We start from the raw sequence: 20,694 nt of genomic DNA, 5'->3' as shown, positions 1-20,694 counted from the left end.
CCACCGTAAATGTATAGTTTGAGAATAATTCCGTAATTCGGTTAGCTGTGGGCTTGAGTCTGTTAGACAGGATGCAATGCAATAGGGGGACATACTTATTTGTGTTTTAAAATTGTCACACTCAGGGTCAGGTTAATTGTAGAGGGAATTACACCTACGTGTCACACTAAGTTAAAGTTTAATAGGCCCGAGGACGGGCCTGAAGAAAGGAGGGTGCAGTGTAACGATTTTGAGAAGTGTGTAACGAATTTGAGAAGTGTAACGGTTTTTGAGAAGTGTAACAATTTTGGAGGAAGTGTAACGAATGTGAAAAACGTTACAATGTGAACGTTACAAAAGTACGGTAACACCCTGTTAATGTAAATAATGGTCGCAGTCGGCGTCCTAGTTAATTGCATGAAACTTACACGCAGGTCACGATATACATATCTTTTAAATAGTGTATTTCCTTATTCCATGTAGGCTAAATATGTGTTTTCCCACCAGATTGACTTTGCATTGTATCAAACAAAATAAGCGTAGGCCCTTGCAATTTCCCCAAAACCTCCCTTCCAATTGCCTTCCGCATTTTGGGCGGTTTTCTTCAAACCACCATTGGCCACGAGGTAGGGTGGGGAAGAAAGGCGTGTCTCCACCTCGTCATTAGAGGGAAGGAGTGAACCAGCCCTACCAGCCAATCAACACCGCGGTGAGCGACCCGGTAGGCGTGCCCTCGGAGCCGGCGGCTTGATTTCGCCCGAGATGACTTGGAGATGACCCTGGGAGAGGAGCAAAGAGGCTGCACCAAAAGGAGCGGTGAGATGCGAAACGCTCCAAGCCAAAGAGGAGAGGTACTCGTCAAGGAAACCAGCTTTGGAGAGACGCGCTGAAAGGAGGGAGACGGCCCCACCCCAAGAAAAGGAGCAGGTGTGCCGAACCAGCGCGTGACGTCTACCGCAGTGGAGACACGACGGAGGGTTTCCCGCCAAAACCGCGAGGAATTGCGAACTGCGGCCTCCCGACCTTGCCTCCCTCTCAAGCAATCCATCTCAAGCCTTACCTGCCTGCATATATCCCCTGTGTAAGTGTGAACGTCCTGTCCTACTCATTGTCTTGGGGTTAAGTAAGAATGAATAGTGTAAGTTAACGATTCGCTGTGTTACTGCTTCTTCCATCCATTGCTTGTGTGTGTATAATAAAATCTGTTCTTCCTCCGTATTCTTCTTCTTCTTCTTTTTCATTCTCTTTCGGTCGCTTTAGAGATTTCCCGATTGAATATCTGTGGGGCGATCTGGTCAACGTCGGGTGGAATCGGGTTTTAATCGGGGAGTAACTGTTCGGACGCGGTTAAATACACCACCGCTCAGTCAATATAACATCTAAAAGCCGCGTCTGTAACAATATGATTGTATGAACCAATTGGAGCAGAGAAAAAGCAGGAGATATTTACAGGGAAGTTCATCACCAAGTACAGAAAGAAGGATTTGCCATTGGGAGAAATCCAGTTGGAAAGTTTACAGATGGCGTCACAGAAGTCCTTTGCTGAAGTGCCATTGCTGGTGAGAGAGTTATCAACACCCAGCCAAATTGTATGGTGACAATTGAAATCACCACATATGAGGAAGAGAGAGTTGGTATTAGTGTTTAAACGTTTGTCCATGTTCTCTGAGAGATAGAGATGCAGATTGAGTCATCACTGTTATGAGGACGACACAACACACAGACAAACAAGAATTGGAAACGGAGGGGAAGTGGCAGCCAGAGGTACTCCTGGGGTTTGAGAGGTGCAAGATCAATCAGTACATGGACAGTGAAAAATTGAGTTATTGATGTAAAGTGCTCCTCCGCCGCTGGGACAGGGTTCAGGCCGATCAAACCGGAGGACACAATAGCTAGGGAGAGACACTAAGGATTTAGCGACAGCCTGTGGGAGGAAGGATTCCATTAAACAGATGATGTCCAGTTTATCAGCAGCAGCCTGGATTGAGAGTTCTGTCAGGTTGGAGTGGATACCTTGGATATTTGGGGTTCACACAGGTAAGGACTGCGGAGGAGGCATTGGGAGGGTGCAGGATGGGGGTGGCTGCAAAAAAAGATACTGACTGCAGGAACACCAAATATGTAAAAGTTGGTGTAAACCATGGCATCAAAGCTTATTCATTTTTCTTTTACAAAATAATATACTGCACTTACTTGAGATCAAGGTCCTGGTTGGGTAGTTGCTTTGGAAGAAGGGCCCAATGTAGGAGATTCCTTTACTGGAGGTGACAACCTGTAGAATACAAATACAGGAGACTCTCATAAAGAAGAAGAAGAATTTTTAATAAGCCAGGTGGCACTTCTATCTATATTTCAACTTTTGATTCAAATTAAAATAACATATTTGTGTAAATTAAGAAAAAAAACAAATTGTTAATAGGAAAAATGAGATTTGTGTATCTATGCCGCTGAATACAACATAACATGGTCCACGCAGTCAAAGGAACCCTTCCTGTATTTCATTCGGTTTTACATTTGCTTTTTCTTTGAACTCATTTGCCCGGGGCATAGACCGTGCATTAATTTCACAAAGTCCATCTCTGTAATTCCTTTGGGTTTCCTCCAGACTTTTGTCGTCATCGTCTTTGTCGTCATCATCATCCGTCATAGCAAAATGGATCTCGAATCATGGCTTCATGGTAGGAAGGAAAAAATGGCTGTGAATGGGAGGATGTCTGGTTGGGAGATTGCAGGTCTGACTTGTTACCCTCAGTTGTTTTTCATATAGTTCTTCCATAAGTCAATACATGAGGACTTTCATGAAAAGTTGATATAAGTTTGATTGTAAGTTGAATGGTCAATCGTTTATAAAGCATTGGTCCAATTTTATGTATTTTCCTTTTCTATAATATTCACAGTGAAGATCCCTGCAACTTTTGCACACCGCTCCTTTTCTATGCCATCTCCACGCGCTGCATGACGTCATCGCCGGGCACCGAAGGGGGCCTGGTGATGACGCGCGCTGAAAGGGAGTACGTACTCAGTTTTCACTCTGGTTTCTTTCTTGTTTGTTTGTTTGTCCGGGCGATATCTCAGCCATCCTTTGAGCTAGGAAGCTGAAATTTGGGCACAATAGTGAGCAAGTGACAAAAAACGGTATTTTTTTTTGATTAATCAATAAATTGATTAATTACTTAATTATTATCGATTAATTAAGTACTTATTTATTTCCTTTCTCATCTTAGACGGGTCAATATATGAAAAATAAGGGCCTAACCCCAAAAAAAATTATAATAAAGGTTTTTTTGTTTTAGGTGTATCATTAGGTTGTACTAGACCCCTGAAAAAAAGTTTACCAAAATTTGACTCCGGGAAAGTGGTTAATTAGCATATTTTCAAAATGGCACCCCCAAAATTTTCAATGTACAGAAAAAAAAATTCTTGTTCAATTTAGACCTTATAAATGTATTACAAATAGATAGAAACATGGTTGCTTTACCTAATGAACACATCAGAAAATTTCTATGACGTCATTGTGACGTCATAATGACGTTGCTGTCTCAATTACGTCATATGATATCATGAATCATTACTGTTTTTCCTTACTACCAAGACTTAAATAAATATTTTTTGTTTCAGGATTTGAAACTGGATAACGGAGAGCTTGACGAAGACGTCTGCCCAATTTGCAAAGCGAGTTTGGAAGACGCCAAGGACACTGATGTTTCCAAACTTTCAAGGAAGGGTGTTGAAAAAATCAACAAATCAAGCCAAGAAAGGGGTTGTGATGATGTTGTCGCAAGACCAAACCAACGAGTACACAAGAAATGTCGATCCTCGTGGACAAATGAAAAAGCAATCAAACAGGCTTTAAAACGTTCTTCTGAATCATCATCACCTGTAAAGAAGAAGAGCCGCCGTATTAGCTTAGGGCCATATGACCCTAAAAAGGACTGCCTCTTCTGTGGCCATGAAATTTCTAAGGGTACTCATGGACATGATGAAAGTGCCGGTAAGATTCTCACTGACTGTTTCCCTCAGACGATAGTTAAACATTGCAAAGAAAGACACGATGATTGGGCGCATATTGTTCAGGGTCGAATTGAATATCTTGGTACAAATTTGCAAGCTTCTGACTGTGTTTACCATAAACGCTGCAATACCTACTTTCGATTGGGGCAGGAAATGCCAGACCAGTTTCGATCAGAGGCAGTGCAAAAACCAAAACACATCGGGCGGCCCACAAACGAGGACCAGCGACAAGCATTTGTGACAGTTTGTGAATATTTGGAAAGCAATGATGAAGAACAAATTACGATATCTGAACTTGTGAGCAAAATGGGTGAATACTTACTTGAAGAAGACTCTGTGCCATATGGAAGTCAATATTTGAAGCAAAAACTGATAGAACGCTACAATGATTCTATATGCATAGCGGAAGTAGAAGGGCTTCAGGATATAGTGACGATGAGGGGGAAAACTGCAAAAATACTTCGTACCGATTTCGAGACTTCAAAATATGGTGATTCCGAAAGTCAGAAACGTGCAATCATTGCTACAGCTGCCAAGCTCCTGAAGTGCGATATCAAGACTGAAATCCCATCAGTCACTGATCGATATCCTTCTTCGCAGAGCCTCAAACTAGACACTACATTAGATTACTTGCCGATTTCACTGCGTACCATGTTGAATAAACTGTTTGTGGGGACAGATAAAGATGAAAAAGTTGCTGCTATCGGGCAGTCAATAATACAAGGTGTTCGCCCGCGGGCACTTGTAGTGCCACTTCAAATAGGACTTGCTACTCAGCTACACCATGTCTATAAGTCACGATTTCTCATTGACACCTTGTCTGTGATGGGGTTTAGCTCTTCTTATGGGGAGGTGCAGAGATTCTTGCAAAATGCTGCTGATGTGGTTGCACCAGAGTTACTTGGGAAAGGATCATCTGGTACAGTATTATTCGCTGCTGATAATGTTGACCACAATATCATAACTCTGGATGGAAAAGGAACCTTCCATGGAATGGGAATGGTGGCAGCAACAACACCAGGACAGGTGACAACCCATGTTGTCAATAGGAAAAACGTTTCCAAATTGAATGTGAAAGAAATGTCACGGGTTGATATCATTGATTATCGCTTCTCCACATTTGCACGTCGTAACATTATGTTTGAAAAACTTCCAGAACTTCACTGTCCTGTCCCAGTTGTAGACATTCTATGGGAGCTCTCATTCTGTTTCCACATGGACACACCCAACTGGCAGGGAATGATGAACATAGTTCATAGCGTATCTGACCACCCTGGAAAATCATCTGTCACATTCCTACCAATGATCGACATGTATCCAAGTGAGCCAACTTGCATACTCTCCACACTTAGTTTCATTTGTGACCTAGCAGCGAAACACAAGATTGCGCCAATCGTGACATTCGACCAACCCTTGTTCTTTAAGGCCTCGGAAATAATCTACAATTCACCAGAGTGGAGCCACCTGAAGAACATTACGTTGATGTTAGGAAGTTTCCATACGTTGATGAACGTGCTCGGTGCTATTGGCACACATCGCGGGTTTTCGGGATGGGAAAGAAAACATTCTTTGAGAAAGTTGCCAAAGGGGATGAACAGTTAAAATCCTGTGCACTTGCTTTTACCAAACCTGGCCAGACAGCGGACACAATAGAACAGCATGGTAACCAGTCGATGGTTTTACTGTTTTCCGGAAAGCAAACGGATTATCTTGCTTCTTTGCGACATTCGGTGTTTAAAAAGAAAGTGGTTTCAGCATCATCCTTTGTTGCGCCTGCTAGACTCCCACCAACTGCATCTGCGACAAAATTCCATTCCCTGCGTGCGTACTATCAAATAATGACATGGCTAGGACTTGAGAGCAATTTGGATGCCACTGACTGGGGTTGGAAAATTGAGGACAATCAATTCGCACCAGTTATGACCGCAAAAAACCCTGCGCCGGACAATTTGTTAAAGATTGTGCATTGCAATTGCACGACCGCTTGCACAACACAGCGCTGTACATGTAGGAGGTACGGTTTACCTTGCACCTCTGCTTGTGGAGAATGCCAACTTGAATCCTGTGAAAACCCAAACAACGTTCGTCCAATGGATCAAGATGACACAGAAGACAGTGACGATGATGACTAATGGTATGTGACAGTCATAACTTAAAGGCTCTTAGTGGTTTCTGACATTCAGTGTGTTATGGACGAGTTTGATTTCATTGCCTATTTCTGTAAGGACAACCAGCTGACATGATATTTCCCTTCATATGGTCATACGGTGATGCAGGGATTTGTTCCTAGGTTGCATGGTGTCATGACGTCACTACCAATAACCATGTATTATTCACAGACCTTTCAGAAAATACTGTATTGTATAGGCAGATCAAATTTTCAAAAATTTTTTTTCACAAAGTGTGTATTTGTTGAAAAAAGTTGATAAAAATGCATGTATTATTCATTGTCGTCATCATTGACGTCATAATGACGTCATAGAAGTTTTCTGATGTGTTCATTATGTAAACCAACCATGTTTCTATCTATTTGTAATACATTTATAGGGTCTAAATTGAACAAGAATTTTTTTTTCTGTACATTGAAAATTTTGGGGGTGCCATTTTCAAAATATGCTAATTAACCACTTTCCCGGAGTCAAATTTTGGTAAACTTTTTTTCAGGGGTCTAGTACAACCTAATGATACACCAAAAACAAAAAAACCTTTATTATAAATTTTTTTGGGGTCAAACCTTACATTGACCCGACTATCTGGGTAATATCTGAGGCACCTTTTGAGTTAGGAAGCTGATATTTGGACATGACGGTGACCAAGTGATGTGACTATTAAGGGTATTTTTGTTTTATTAATTAATCAATTCATTGATTGATTATTTAATTATTCTATAAATCACTTCATTAATTAATTTTTTGTAAGTTACGGATTCGAATGAAATGGTGGTAATTTAGATATTACATTAGCCAATTGATTAATAATTTAATTATTTTACAATTATTGTTTATTTATTTTCGTTATTAATCGCATATTTATTTTCTTTCTCATCTGGGTAATATCTGAGGCATCTTTTGAGCTAGACAGCTGATATTCGACACAACAGTGACCAAGTGATGTGGCTACAAAGGATATTTTTGATTTATTGATGAATCAATTTATTATTCATTGATTAATCATTTAATTTTCATTTCCAAAAAGTCACAGCTTTGGATGAAACACTGGTGGTTGAAGTATGTTATTATCCAATTGATTAAGAAATTATTTTATGATTATTATATATTGATGTTAATTACGCAATTGATCAATACATTTTTGTACACCTCTCCCTCCCAATACCTTCTCTATGTACTGCACAGCGGTATCGCCGGGCACCGAAGGTGCCGCAGCAATACTGCGCTGGAGGATATTTATTTATTTGGCATGGGGGCGGTGTACTTTGAATGTATCTGTACTTGTTCTTTTCATTATTTCTCCACAATCTTTAACGATACAAATCATAAATTCCTATTTTCTCCCTGGGCAAAACAGGCGTTAATTAATAATTACTCAATATAGTTTTGGATAAGGTTTTTGTAAAATGAATCGTCTATGAAATACATCAACTAAACTTCTAACATACAATGCACTGCACCAATGATCACAAAAAAGACAAAGGAAAAATATAAAACAACATAACAGATATACACCAACAACTGGGAAAACGATAAAAGGGCAGGAAGATATATAAAAAAAAGAGTTTGACAGATTGGGAGTAGACAAAGGTGGCTCATTGGAATGACTAATAAGAGGTCACCTCAACTGGGATGGAGAACGAATCATAATAAATGCCCAACACCAACGGAAATACACCAATGGCTTTAAGAAAATGGTGGCACTGAGTCAATCAGACAGTTGTAGGTTCTGCAAGGTAGAAACAGAAAGTGCGAGCCACCTCCCTTCAGGATGTAAAACACTCATGTCAGAACAGTTGTATACACAAAGACACAACAAGGTAAGTAGAGTAATCCACTGGCACATCTTCAATACTTCAATATCCCAGTCTCAGAAAATTCATGGAAACATGAACCAAAAGCAACAATGGAGAACAAGGAAGTAATGCTAACATATGGTACCTGATGATCTTATTGAGCGTGACCATAGACAACAAAGCATTGCGATTGGATATAGTACTGGTAAACAAAAAATAAAAAATAGCATTTCTAGTAACCTAATTGAGGTGTCAGTACCCAGCGATAGTGGCCTAAGTAATGCACAAATCAAAAAAATGACCAAATACCAGGACCTCAAATATGAAGTGAAAATATCCTGGAAGCTGAAGAGTACCAAAATTGTGTCAGTGATAATTGGAGCAACAGGAATGATGAAGAAGAACCTTACAAATATCCTACAAACCATCCATGGGAATATGAATACAAAGAAACTACAGTTGAAAGCTCTCCAGAGCTCGATGACGATCCTCAAAAGAGCCATCGGAACAAAAATTTTAGAACAAGAAAACTTCCCAACTTTGTGCATGAATTGTGAACCCCTTTAATGAAACAGGGGTGGATACGTCCACCTTCTGAAACCCACATATTGATATAACAACACACATACACACACACACACACACACACACACACACACACACACACAAACACACACACACACACACACACACACGATGGTGAGGGGGAGGCAGCATGATTTGCCAAATCCCTCATGCCTGGGACGGAGAGGACCGAGGGATGTGTCAAATACATCAGTTTTGAAGGAAAAAAGACTGACCCGAAGATGGCAGCTTTGTTGAGACGAGATGTGCATGAGGTTCCCAGTATCAGGCCGTTCTACATGCGTTTATGACGCGGCCTAGCCCTGCAGCTTGGTGGGACTTGCAGTCCCCGTGCTGCTGGGTGGAAGGCCCGAGCTTTGGCGAACTCCCTCTTGCAAAGTTCCGACCGTTGAGGATGTGAGAGACTGAGGTTTGTGGTGTTGTAATTGGTGCGAGGACTGCGCCAATTTCAACGGCTTTGATGGAAATGGGAACCGAGCCATGTATGGCCACTTTGGTGAGGCAGATGGCTGCGCACGTGGCACGCAGAGTCCCGTGGATCTATTGGGACGCGCTCTGGCATTGTGCCTTGTTGGGTTTTGCCGATCCCATCATGCTGAGAACAAAAACCCGAGCTTTGGCAACTCCCTTTTTGCCATGTTCTGCCTGCATGGGACCGAGCTTTGTGGGATCCAGGACCATGCCGAATACACCAGCTTCAATGGCAGCAAGAACCGAGCCACGAGCAGCAGCTTTGGTGGGGGAGGGGATGTCTGTAGTTGTGCCGATCGACATGCGTTTGGGATGCGGCTTGGCGACTTGGCCTTGCCTTGCGGCTTGCTGGGTTTTGCCAACTCTATCCAGTCAGAAAGGGTTGATACCAGGGAAGGATGAGAATGATATGGATGAGATCGAGAGGGAAGAGACCAAGACCAGGCATACCTCGGAGGCCACTTCGGGAACGGAGGGGAAATGGAGCGCTGATAAGGAGACGGATGGGTTCAAGAGTCGTGGTTCCTTGCTGGGGTGATGATGGATACTTCCGGACCAGGGAAGGCTCCGTTTACTCTTCGAGACTCACAAGTGGAGATGACGATTGGTAGCGGCACACATATTATATATTATATATACATTATTGAATATACACAACACATATTGTATGCCCCATGTTGTACTGTATGTTATATGTGTACAGATATTATATGTGACACAGTTTACATATTATACACACACACACACACACACACCCATAAGCAAATAAGGGACAATAGCTTACTGCTCAGATGGGATGAGTGGGATACGATCAGGCTGGCTTAAATTATCTGCAGTTCGCTTGCGTCGCACGTTAAACATGGGCAGAGTAGAGAGAGGGCGAATGTCCCTTTCCTTGCTTAGATCTCGAAGTTCCTGTGAGGCATCGTGGATGGTGTCGTGATGTACCAGCTGCAGCCTGCAATGACATCGCACCAATCACTAATTTCATGCTCGGTGAACGATCCGAATGGAAATTCATGATAAATTACAAAGCAGATTTTTTTTTTCTTCCATTCCGTCTGTTTGGTTGATGCATATCATGACAATTGTGCATTGTTGTCGAGAACAAGATAAAACAGGAAGACTAACAAAAAAGGCCATGCAGACTGAAATACATTGTATCAAAGTGGAATGATTGTTGTATACATAAGTTAGCTTGGGTTTAACATTACTCGGTTTACCGACATCTATTTCCCACTACACAGACATTTCATGCATCCTTTGTTCATATACATACATATACAGTCACGTGAAAAAGTAAGGACACCCCATGTAAAGTTTTGACTTCATCAACATATTTCAACATACAGCTATTTGATCTTCATTTCAACAATATTGATAGATAAAGGTGATATAATATAACAAATATCATGAAACATTTACATTTTGTAGTCCATTGTATAATTTAAATAAACATAAATGCAAATTTCGCATGTGGAAAAAGTAAGTGCACCCTTGGCTCTAATCGGTGGTATTGCCCCCTTTGGCAGAAACAACCTCAAGTCGGCGTTTCTTATAACTGTCTACCAGTCTCTGACATCGACTGGGAGAAATTTTTGCCCACTCCTCCATGCAGAATTCTTTCAGCTGTGCGATGTTTGAGGGGTTTCTTGCATGCACAGCTCGTTTCAAATCCCCCCACTACATCTCAATGGAATTTAGATCCGGGCTTTGACTTGGCCATTCCAGAACCCTCCATTTCTTTCTTTTCAGCCATTCATTGGTGGATTTACTGGTATGTTTAGGGTCATTGTCATGTTGCAAGGTCCACCTTCGGTTGAGCTTCAACTTTCCGACAGATGGCCTCACATTATCCTCAAGCACCCTCTGATACAATGAAGAATTCATAGTGGATTCTATGATGGTCAGCTGCCCAGGCCCTGATGCAACAAAGCTGCCCCAAACCATAATATTTCCACCACCATGCTTTACAGTTGGTATCAGGTTCTTGTGGTCAAATGCTGTCGTTGGTTTTTGCCAAACATGTCTTCTGGTACTGTGGCCAAATAGCTCTACCTTTGAGTTATCTGTCCAGAGCACATTGTTCCAGAAGTGCTGGTCTTTGCCTATGTGTTCATTGGCAAACTTTAGTCTTGCCCTGATGTTCTTTCTGGACAGCAAAGGTTTCCTCCTGGCACACCTCCCATGTAGATCAAATTTGTGCAGCCTCTTTCTAATGGTAGACTGGTGCACTTTGACATCAACAGTGGCAAGAGCTACCTGTAGGTCCCATGATGACATTCTGGGGTTCTTCGAGACTTCTTTCAGCATCTTGCGGTCTGCTCTCGGGCTAAACTTGCTGGGGCGGCCTGGCCTGAACAAGTTGGCAGTTGTTTGGAATCTTCTCCAGTTGTAGATGATCTTCCGCACAGTCGAATGATTGATTTCAAATTCTTTGGAGATCTTTTTAAATCCCTTCCCAGACTCGTAGGCATCTTCTTTCTGAAGGCCTCAGAGCTGAAGGCCTCTGCATCTTCTTCTTTCTGAAGGTCTCAGAGAGCTATTTTGATCTAGCCATGGTGACGCCGCACACTTCAACAACAAAGAGCAAACCAAACGAAATGTCTGAGGTTTAAATAAGACAGGTTCCTCCAAGATCCTCTCGAACGATGTTCTAATCATTTGCACCTGAGCTGGTGCACCTGATTCTAATTTTAGGTATTTGAAGTAGTGATAAATGTAGGGGTGTAATTACTTTTCCACATACGAAATTTGCATTCATGTTTATTTAAATTATACAAAGGACTACAAAATGTAAATGTTTCATGATATTTGTTATATTATATCACCTTTATCTATCAATATTGTTGAAATGAAGATCAAATAGCTGTATGTTGAAGTATGTTGAAATATGTTGAAAAAGACAAAACTTTACATGGGGTGTACTGACTTATTCACGTGACTGTATATATATATAATATCCTCCTAACATAATACATAACAATTTACTCACTCAGGAGTTTCTTTGATTCTCTTTTCCCTGAAAAAAGAGTGAATGTTAATAAACGCATTGCACACGTATTGTCAATGGCAAACTATACGCCTTATATAAACAAACATTCTATAAACATTTTTATAAACAACAACATTGGCAAACTATAAACAACCTCCCCCCCCCCCCCCCCCCACTCCCGCCTTTCCATGCCTCCTCCGCCCAAGCCCTCTCCCCCCCCCTTCCCCCCCCTCCACCCCCGCCTTCCCATGCCTCCTCCCCCCAAGCCCTCTCCCTCCCACAGATCTTCCGATGTCCCTGTTCTCTGCTGTTGTACTTGTGTGCGTCCCTCTCTCTCCACATCTTGCCTCCCGCTCCTTTTATTGTATGTTTTGTGCGTACGTTTTTTTTGTGATTGATGTTAGCTCTTACATGAGCCTCGATCTTTTATACAAAAAAACAAACAATAAAAAAAAACTAGGACTTAAATCTGAAATGTATTTTTTGCACAATTAAATGTTTGAGTTGGCGTTTTACTGTTCCCATCTAAACTCTTGGCTTATGCTGCAGGAAACCAAGGTTCAAATCCCATATACCACGTGTTTGTCCGTCATATACTAATGTCCTTGTAATTCATGCAGGTGAAACACATTCGTATACATGAATATAAAAGTACACTCGTGTGGAGGTTGAAATTTTTTTGAAGGAATTTGATGCATATTCTACTACCATACGTGCTTGCTCTGTCACAATTCTTCAAAAATACAATACAACAATGCAGTTTAGTTACACAGTACATTGTAGAACTGCATACCTAACTCTAAAGGGCTGGGAGGAGAGCAATGAGGTATGTGCACTTGACTTTGAGCTGTCTTGCCTCGGTTTGATTCTCAACTTTCATTCACAACTATCGGTGGTTGTAGACCTCCTCTCCCCCCCCCCCCAACGCAAGTCGGGGGCCAAATCTTCCCCATTCTTCCCTGCTTCCTGGATTCGTCAGAGTGATGATCAGTCCCCATGGACCGGCCATTTCCCTCCTCTCTCTCTCTCTCTCTCTCTCTCTCCCCTCCCCCTCTCTCCTCTCTCTCTCCGCCCCTCTCCCTCTCTTCTCTCTCTCCCCTCTCCCCCTCCCCCATCCCTCCCCCTCCCTCCCCTCCTCTACCTCCCCCTCCCCTCCTCTCCTCTTTCTTTCTCTCTCTCTCTCTCTCTCTCTCTCTCACTCTCTAACTCTCTAACTCTGACGTGGCCCTGACTTAGTGAAGGCGGGAGTACACCATCCTTGATGTGGGGGATCTATGGGTCGCTCCTGGGAGATCAATCGACTGTCTCCGTGCTGTGGGCTTGTTGAAGAGAACTGCCCAGGGCTACACAACAACAACAACAACAACAACAGCAACAACAACTTTCATCCCAGTGTTTCACAGGCACGGAGACTCCCATCCAAGCAATGATCCTTTTGTCCATCATTAATCTCTCACCCACCACCAAGCCCTTCTCCTTCCAAATCTCCAGTTTTTCCTTCCTGAGAGATTCCTTCTGCATCAATCCTGAGAGTTTCCTTTCCTTCTTATCTTCCCCCATCCAAAATCTTGATATTTTCTACCCCCACTTATTTCACCCCAGATCCACTTTTTTGAAATACCAACTTCTTTCCTGTAAGTCCTTGCAGTGTCCTTGTGTTTTATAGTTCTTCCCCCCACCCCCTTCCCATGCCTCTTCCCCCCAAGCCCTCTCCCTCCCACAGATCTCCCGATGTCCCTGTTCTCAAATGTTGTGTTTGTGTGCTTCCCGTTTCTCCCCATCATATCTACCGCTCCCCTTTTTATATGTTTTATGTGTCTGTTTGATTTTTTGTTTGATTAATCTTCGCTCTTTCACGAGCCTCGCTCCTGTATACAAAAAAAATAATAATAATAATCTTGTCCACAGACATATATTTGGAGTGCAAAATAAAGCTTTTTCTTTGTTTTTATTTTTTGAAGTGAGGAGGGGGAATTGAGGTTAACGTTGAGGAGGTAGAAAGGACAATACTTAGGAGAAATGAAGCGGAACGAGGAACAAGGCATCAAGACTGAGACAGAATTTGCATGCCGGCCATCCAAGGAGTCTTGGGCAAATCGAAATTTAATTCGACAATACAGCACGTCAAGGTACGATTTAAAACGGAAACATGGACAAAAACACAAACACCAACATGGACGAAAATATAACAGAAATACACAACAGATCCTGTCCGAAAAACTTTGCTTTGATGAAATGGAACGAACAGCTGCAGAGTCAACTTGCACGTGGATCAAACACTGAACTGGAAGTCTGGTTTACAGGCGTTAGCTGCAACGGGCCAGCTAGTATACATAAATGAATCAACTCCCTTATTTATCAGTGTCCAATAATTTTCCTGCTGCCCAACTCTCAGTTAATTCCCCCAAATCGCCTTCCATGAGCCTCGACCTTGTAATTTGAGTTTCTAACATCTTTTGTGTGATAATTGTGGGCATGAACATACGTTGAGTTCCGGTCTTGGGTGTGGCTGTATTGAAAGCTGAATGGGAAAACGTTATTGTCTACATCTACTATTCCTTATATATTGTTACGGTCCGCGGATTAGGATGTTATTTTTTACCGAGCGGAGGTATAACCGCGGCCGAACAGTTGTTCCCTGACTAAACCCGATTCACCCAAAACGTTGGCCGTATCGCACCACCGCTATTCAATCGGGAAAAGACTAAGACGACACGGATGTGAAGAAAAGGAGGACGAAGGCAAAGAAAGGTTTGACATACGATTACTATTTATTACTATTTACAGGCTCAAAGTAACCAAGGAGAAGGAAAGATACGAAAATAATATACAGAAGCTTTTAGAGACACAGGGAAAATACTAGCTTATCTAACAGGCTTACTTACTACCCAGGACAGAACAAACGAAGACACAGACTCACGCGGGGAATTGCTGAGTGGATTGGCTGGAAGGAGGTGTGTGGCTGGAGGGGGAGGACGGCACGGAGCTGGCTGGAGCTTGATCCCGCACGGGACGTCGGGCTGGACCTCGACGGCCGCTGATGCCACCGAGCCTGTCGTGTGCGCGGGATCACGGGTCGGAGCTGCTTGGTGGAGCCGACACGCTGGTGGGGGGTCTGGCGTGACGGGTTCTCTCCTCTCTCTTCCTTGGTCCAACCACTCTTTCTCCACCGACAACTCAACGCAACCACTCAACGCAACCACTGACCACCCCTGACGACCAACTCAGCTCTTGTCATGGACCTCTCAACGCGCTCTGTTCTGACGACCCAGCTCTTTCCTTGGACTAATCTCTTGGACTCTCATGGGTTATATATAGCCCCACCCTTGAACCTTTGCGAACCTCCCCGATCGCTCTTCCTCCGCCCTCTCAAACCAAACCCCTTGTGCTTGGTTGGTTGTTCGGGGCCGGGCCACTCCTCCCCTCTCTGACGAGGTGGGGACCCGCCTTTCTTCCCCAACCCTGCCTCGTGGCCAATGGTGGTTGATGAAAACCGCCCAAAATGCAGTTGGCCATTGAAATGAAATGAAAGGGGATCTACTCTTATTTCACTTGGTGCAATGGAGTATTTAAATTAATGGGAGACACAGCCTTACCCTAAGACACATTGTTACATATTTATGTGAATGTATGTGAATTACCATTCAGGTCTTTGCTTATCCGTGTGTAGTATATTAAGTTGTTGTGTAGTTGTTGTGGTTGGAGGGTCAGGAGCCCTTCTGAGGGAGTGGCCGGAAACGGAAGTGACCGGAAACGGAAGAGAAAAAGACACGAGGAAAAAGGACGGTTATTATTCTTCCTCGCCCCGCTCCGACAAAAGGTGGGATCGACCTTGCGCTGCGTGGAACAGCGGCGTTCCGAAGCCTGGCTGGCGAGAGGAATTACCGGAACGTGTACCTTCCCGGTGGAGACGTCAAGTTGACGTGGGGCCGTGCATCGAACCCGCGTCTGGCCTCGTTCGCGGCACCGTCCAAACAGACGCGTGCGGGTCGCACGTTGGGGCCTAACGCGTCTTGCAAGCGGCGTGGGGTTTGGCTTGCTCTACCGTATCCGCTTCGCGTGGCCACGAGGGGCTGCAGCCTCGGTGCCTGGTACGATACCTGCCCGGTGGAAAAACGTCCACCCGGGGTTCGTTCAACCGCCCGAGAGCGGCGACGGCGACCATCATCTTGGTCGGGAGGGGCCCAGAGACATTGTGCGGGACCGAGACCAAAAGGGTGTCGTGAGTACTCACCGGGACACACATGTATAAGATGGCCATCTTACTCATAGGGAATTGATTGTGGCTGGGGAATTGTTGATGGTAGTGTATTGTTGATTGCTCGGGGAAAATCTCCGTGGTTGTGTCATTGAAATATTGTTGATGGTTGTGTATTGTTGATTGCTCGGGGAAAATCTCCGTGGTTGGGTCATTGAAATTGGAGGGTATCATTACCATTGGAAATATATCCTTGAACATCAGTTGTCTCCTGGGTGAAATTCATATGGATTGCGTGGTGAAAGCGCATATATAATACAGCTTGCTGGCGGAGTTCCTCTCACGGTCCGGGGGTCACCGAGACCAGGTATTCACCGAGGGGACCACGTAACACACATAATAGGATATAAGCTACTGAACAAGGGTTTTATCGGGTCCTGCAATGTGGTGTTTATGGAATAACTACCGAGACGCCCTTTTTATCTTTACACAACTCCGGAGGCAGGAGGCGCAGAATAAACAATAATAATAATAAAGCACACAATAAAAAAAATACAGTCCTCATATCTGCAACAATATGTTTGAATAAAAGATAGTCTTATTGCAAAGGAGGCCTTGGAAGACATACAAGCCTTTGCGCCGGCAGCACATGATATAGCTGAGAATAAGAAATAGCAGCAGTATGAGAGCCAAGGGAAGGCCAATGGTGAGAGCATAGTCAGAGCAGAAGTTTCGTGGCTCAAGTGTTGCTGAAGGAGGATTGAACAATTGGTGTTCAAACTGATATGTGGGGATGAGACCTGGTTGGGTCGGCTGAAAACGATCAATCTGAAACATGAAACAACCGGGGCAAGTGGGGAAATGTGGAAGTTAAAACCATTTCAATGCATCCATCTTGATTTCCAGCATCGTGATGTTCAAAATGGAGTGACGTTTGTCCCTGATGACTTAATTATTTATTTTTCTTTTTTCAAATGGACTTTCATGTGGGTTTGCAACATGAAAATATACAGCTTCATATATGTACTATTCTGCCAACCTAGCTCAGCCAGTGGAATCTTGGTAGCGTGTTGTGTAAGTCATGGTGAAAGGACACTCACGATGCGCGAACGGCAGGCATCAAGGCGAAAGAGAGGAGCGAAAAGGCCTTGAAAGGGAAATGGCTGAGGTTGTTTCTCCTGACAGATCAACTTCTTCTCCTCCAGTGCACGCCGAAGATACCTCGCCGGAAAGTTCGAGCCCAGTAGTACGTACACTCTGCAAGGAGAATAAACAGCCAGACAAGGCTCTAAATTTGAGAGGAACAGTTCAGGAAGAATTGCATTAACAACAGTTCCGTTTCATCAGAGCTGATGAGAAGTAAACTGGGATATTTTAGGAAAAGTGGTGCAAAGTTCAGGTTTACACTTTGATTCTCATTGAAAACCCATTTAACAAAGATCGGAAAACTTTAAACATTTTGTTCAGAGCTGCTATTAACACCAAAGGTGTACTAACCTTGAAAGATTACTTTAGCGCATTCCAATCAGTTTGGCCCTGGATGAACCAGTTTACTCCTCAGGTGCTCATCTATAAAGTAATATAAAAAGTAATGTTTAACAGCAACAACCACCTTTCATTACATTACAAAAAACCTGTAACGTATCTCGACAAACTACAATCAATTGTCGTACGCGTTTATTCACTCTGCCGATACAGGCCCGATTCACCTCAGCGCCATCCGAGGTCGCGCGTAGTGATACAATGCCGTCACGGTGTAGGGATACCATGCGGTCCCGGTGTAGGGATACGACGGTGATTATTTGCACTTCATACACTTCATACATGACATCCTCCCCTTTAAGTCCAAAATTACCAAGAGCAATACATGCTAGATTTCAAGAATTGACATTTCAAAAGCAACATTTCCAAAACATGTGAAAATATGTGTGCAAACGATTATGAGAATAATGAAAATACGTGAAAATAGAACATGTGTCAACGTGAAAAAAAACATCTTCAAAGATTCAACCGGTCGGGTGCTTTTCTCTCACGCATTGAGCGTCGCGGTGTACCAGTGGATACAGAGTCCGAGGTGATTCCTTTGGGTCGCGGTGTACCAGTGGATACAGAGTCCGGGGTGATTCCTTTGGTCTCCACGAAGGGTGTAGCGTTCGCAGAGGTTTTCGGGGCATCCGAGCCGGCTGGAGCGGCCACGACGATCTCCGGCAGTGGTGGGTCGAACTGTTGTCCTGACTGTGACGATGCTGCAGGCTCTATCGACTCACAGTGACGGTAGGTTATGTAGTCCTGATGTCGACGAATTTCGCGGCCGTCCTGCAGGCGAATCACACTGGACAGTGGACTTGGCTTCTCGATGAGGTCCCCTGGTAGCCACGTTGCACCTGCACCAAAATTTCGGGCAAACACTGGATCTCCAATGTTGATACATCGACTGTTGGACGTCTTATCGTGCACCAACTTTTGATGATATGTCTGGTTTGAGATTGTCAAGTGTCGATCTCACGTGTCGTTTCATCAATAACTCAGACGGAGCTGCACCCGTTGTTGATTGTGGCGTGATGCGGTATTTGAAGAGGAGACGAGAAAGCTTTGTTTCCAGGGTTCCCTCCTGAAGTTTCTGCAATCCGGATTTGATGATTCCCACGGATCGTTCAGCCAAGCCATTTGAAGCTTGGTGATGTGGGCTGACAAACTTATGTTTGATGCCGTTCCGACGTGTGAACTCGGCAAACTCGGAACTGGAAAAACACGAACCGTTATCACTCACGATCATCCTGGGCAGACCATGAGTGGCGAAACAGCGTCTGAGTCTTTCGATGACAATGGCTGACGTAGTACCACGCGTCACATAGGCATCAATCCATTTTGTGTGCGCGTCCGTGATTATTAGAATCATGCTGCCGTTAATAGGCCCGGCATAATCGAGATGTAGGCGATGCCACGGTTCGCTGGGCCATTCCCAGGGATGCAGTGGCGCTTTCGCAGGTGTATTCCGGGTGCTCTGGCAGGTGTACAATGTCGAACATGATGTTCGATATCAGCATCAAGATTCGGCCACCACACATAGTTTCTGGCGAGTGACTTCATCTTCACAATCCCGGGGTGACAGTCATGGATTTCATCCATGACCCTGGAACGCAGATTTTTCGGGATCACGACACGACATCCCCAGAGTAGGCAACCATTTTCCACGCTGAGTTCGTTTTTACGTGCTTTAAAAGCCGCAAAATCTGGGTCACCCTCAGGTAGCAAATGCCATCCAAGCTGTACAGCCTGGACAGTTCTGGACAGAATGGGGTCTCGTCGAGTATGAGTGCGGATCTGGCCGGAATCGACAACACAATCTTCCAGATGATCCATCAGTGCGATAATGGATCCTGGTGTAGGCGAATCATCAACGGATTCTGGAAGGGGTAACCAACTCATGGCATCTGCATTTGTGATAGACGAACCGGGCTTATAACATATGGTGTAGTCATAAGCAGTGAGAAACAGGGACCAGCAGATGATCCTGGGTGGTAGTGTGTCAGATGTCGCCTTAGTTGGACCAAACAGACTGATCAACAGCTTGTGATCAGTGCGAATCATGAAATGATGTCCAAGAAGGTACTGGCGAAATTTACTGATGCCGAAAACGATTCCCAATCCTTCCTTGTCAAGTTGGGAATAGTTCTTCTCTGCCGGGGACAACGTTCTGGATGCAAATGCAACCGGTCTTTCCGTACCATCAGGCATCACATGTGATAATACACTCCCCACTCCATACCGACAGGCATCGCATGTCAGCACAAGATCCTTCTCTGGATCAAAATGAACGAGAACATTGGACGATTTGAGCAGATCCTTAGAGGTCTGGAATGCTGATTGTTCAGTAGACCCCCAGCTCCAGGAGATTTCTTTCCTCAAAAGCCGATAAAGGGGGCCCAAAACGTCGGTCACATTCGGGATGTAACGACCATAGAACTGAAGCAAACCGAGGTATGACTTCAATTCGGTCACGTCTCGTGGAGCAGGAGCATCCTTGATAGCTCAGACTTTCTCATCTGTCGGGTGTAGACCCTCCGCATCAATCGTATGACCCAGGTACGTGACTGATGGCACCATAAACTTGCACTTGTCTCGACGCAAACGTAGGCCGGAGTCCGAAATCTTCTTCAGAACTCTCTCCAGGTTTTGTAGATGTTCCGCGTCCGTACGACCAGTAACCAGAATATCATCCTGGAAACAAACGACATTGCATTCGGCGGCAAACAAACTGTCCATGACACGCTGATAAATTCCAGGTGCAGATTTCACTCCAAAACTGAGTCGGTGGTACCTGTACAACCCACGATGCGTGTTGATGGTAAGATACTGTTTCGAATTCTCGTCCAAGCGGAGCTGTAGATAGGCGGATTTGAGATCGAGTTTCGTAAAAGTCTTGCCTCCCGTGAGACGAGCATAGAGGTCTTCGATCCTCGGGATTGGATATTTATCCAATGAAGAACA

General features: G+C 44.0%; 1 protein-coding gene across 1 annotated transcript in view; it reads right to left on the bottom strand.

Moving 5' to 3' along the window:
• Positions 1-20,694, bottom strand: part of LOC137436934 (epsilon-sarcoglycan) — a 122,585-nt gene that overhangs the window by 11,643 nt on the left and 90,248 nt on the right. Inside the window, exons 6-10 of the mRNA XM_068131176.2 lie at positions 17,304-17,460; positions 16,832-17,031; positions 12,006-12,032; positions 9,795-9,968; positions 2,173-2,251 (exon numbers count right to left, since the gene is read on the bottom strand). Of these exons, the coding sequence (XP_067987277.2) occupies positions 2,179-2,251; positions 9,795-9,968; positions 12,006-12,032; positions 16,832-17,031; positions 17,304-17,460 (631 nt within the window). The 3' untranslated portion in view covers positions 2,173-2,178. The remainder of the gene's footprint in view (positions 1-2,172; positions 2,252-9,794; positions 9,969-12,005; positions 12,033-16,831; positions 17,032-17,303; positions 17,461-20,694) is intronic.

The sequence above is a fragment of the Myxine glutinosa genome, chromosome 1, assembly GCF_964187855.1.
Source record: "Myxine glutinosa chromosome 1, kmMyxGlut1.1, whole genome shotgun sequence".
NCBI classification, from domain to species: domain Eukaryota; kingdom Metazoa; phylum Chordata; class Myxini; order Myxiniformes; family Myxinidae; genus Myxine; species Myxine glutinosa.
Note: the sequence above shows the minus strand (reverse complement) of the source record. Positions and strands in the feature narration are given on the sequence as shown.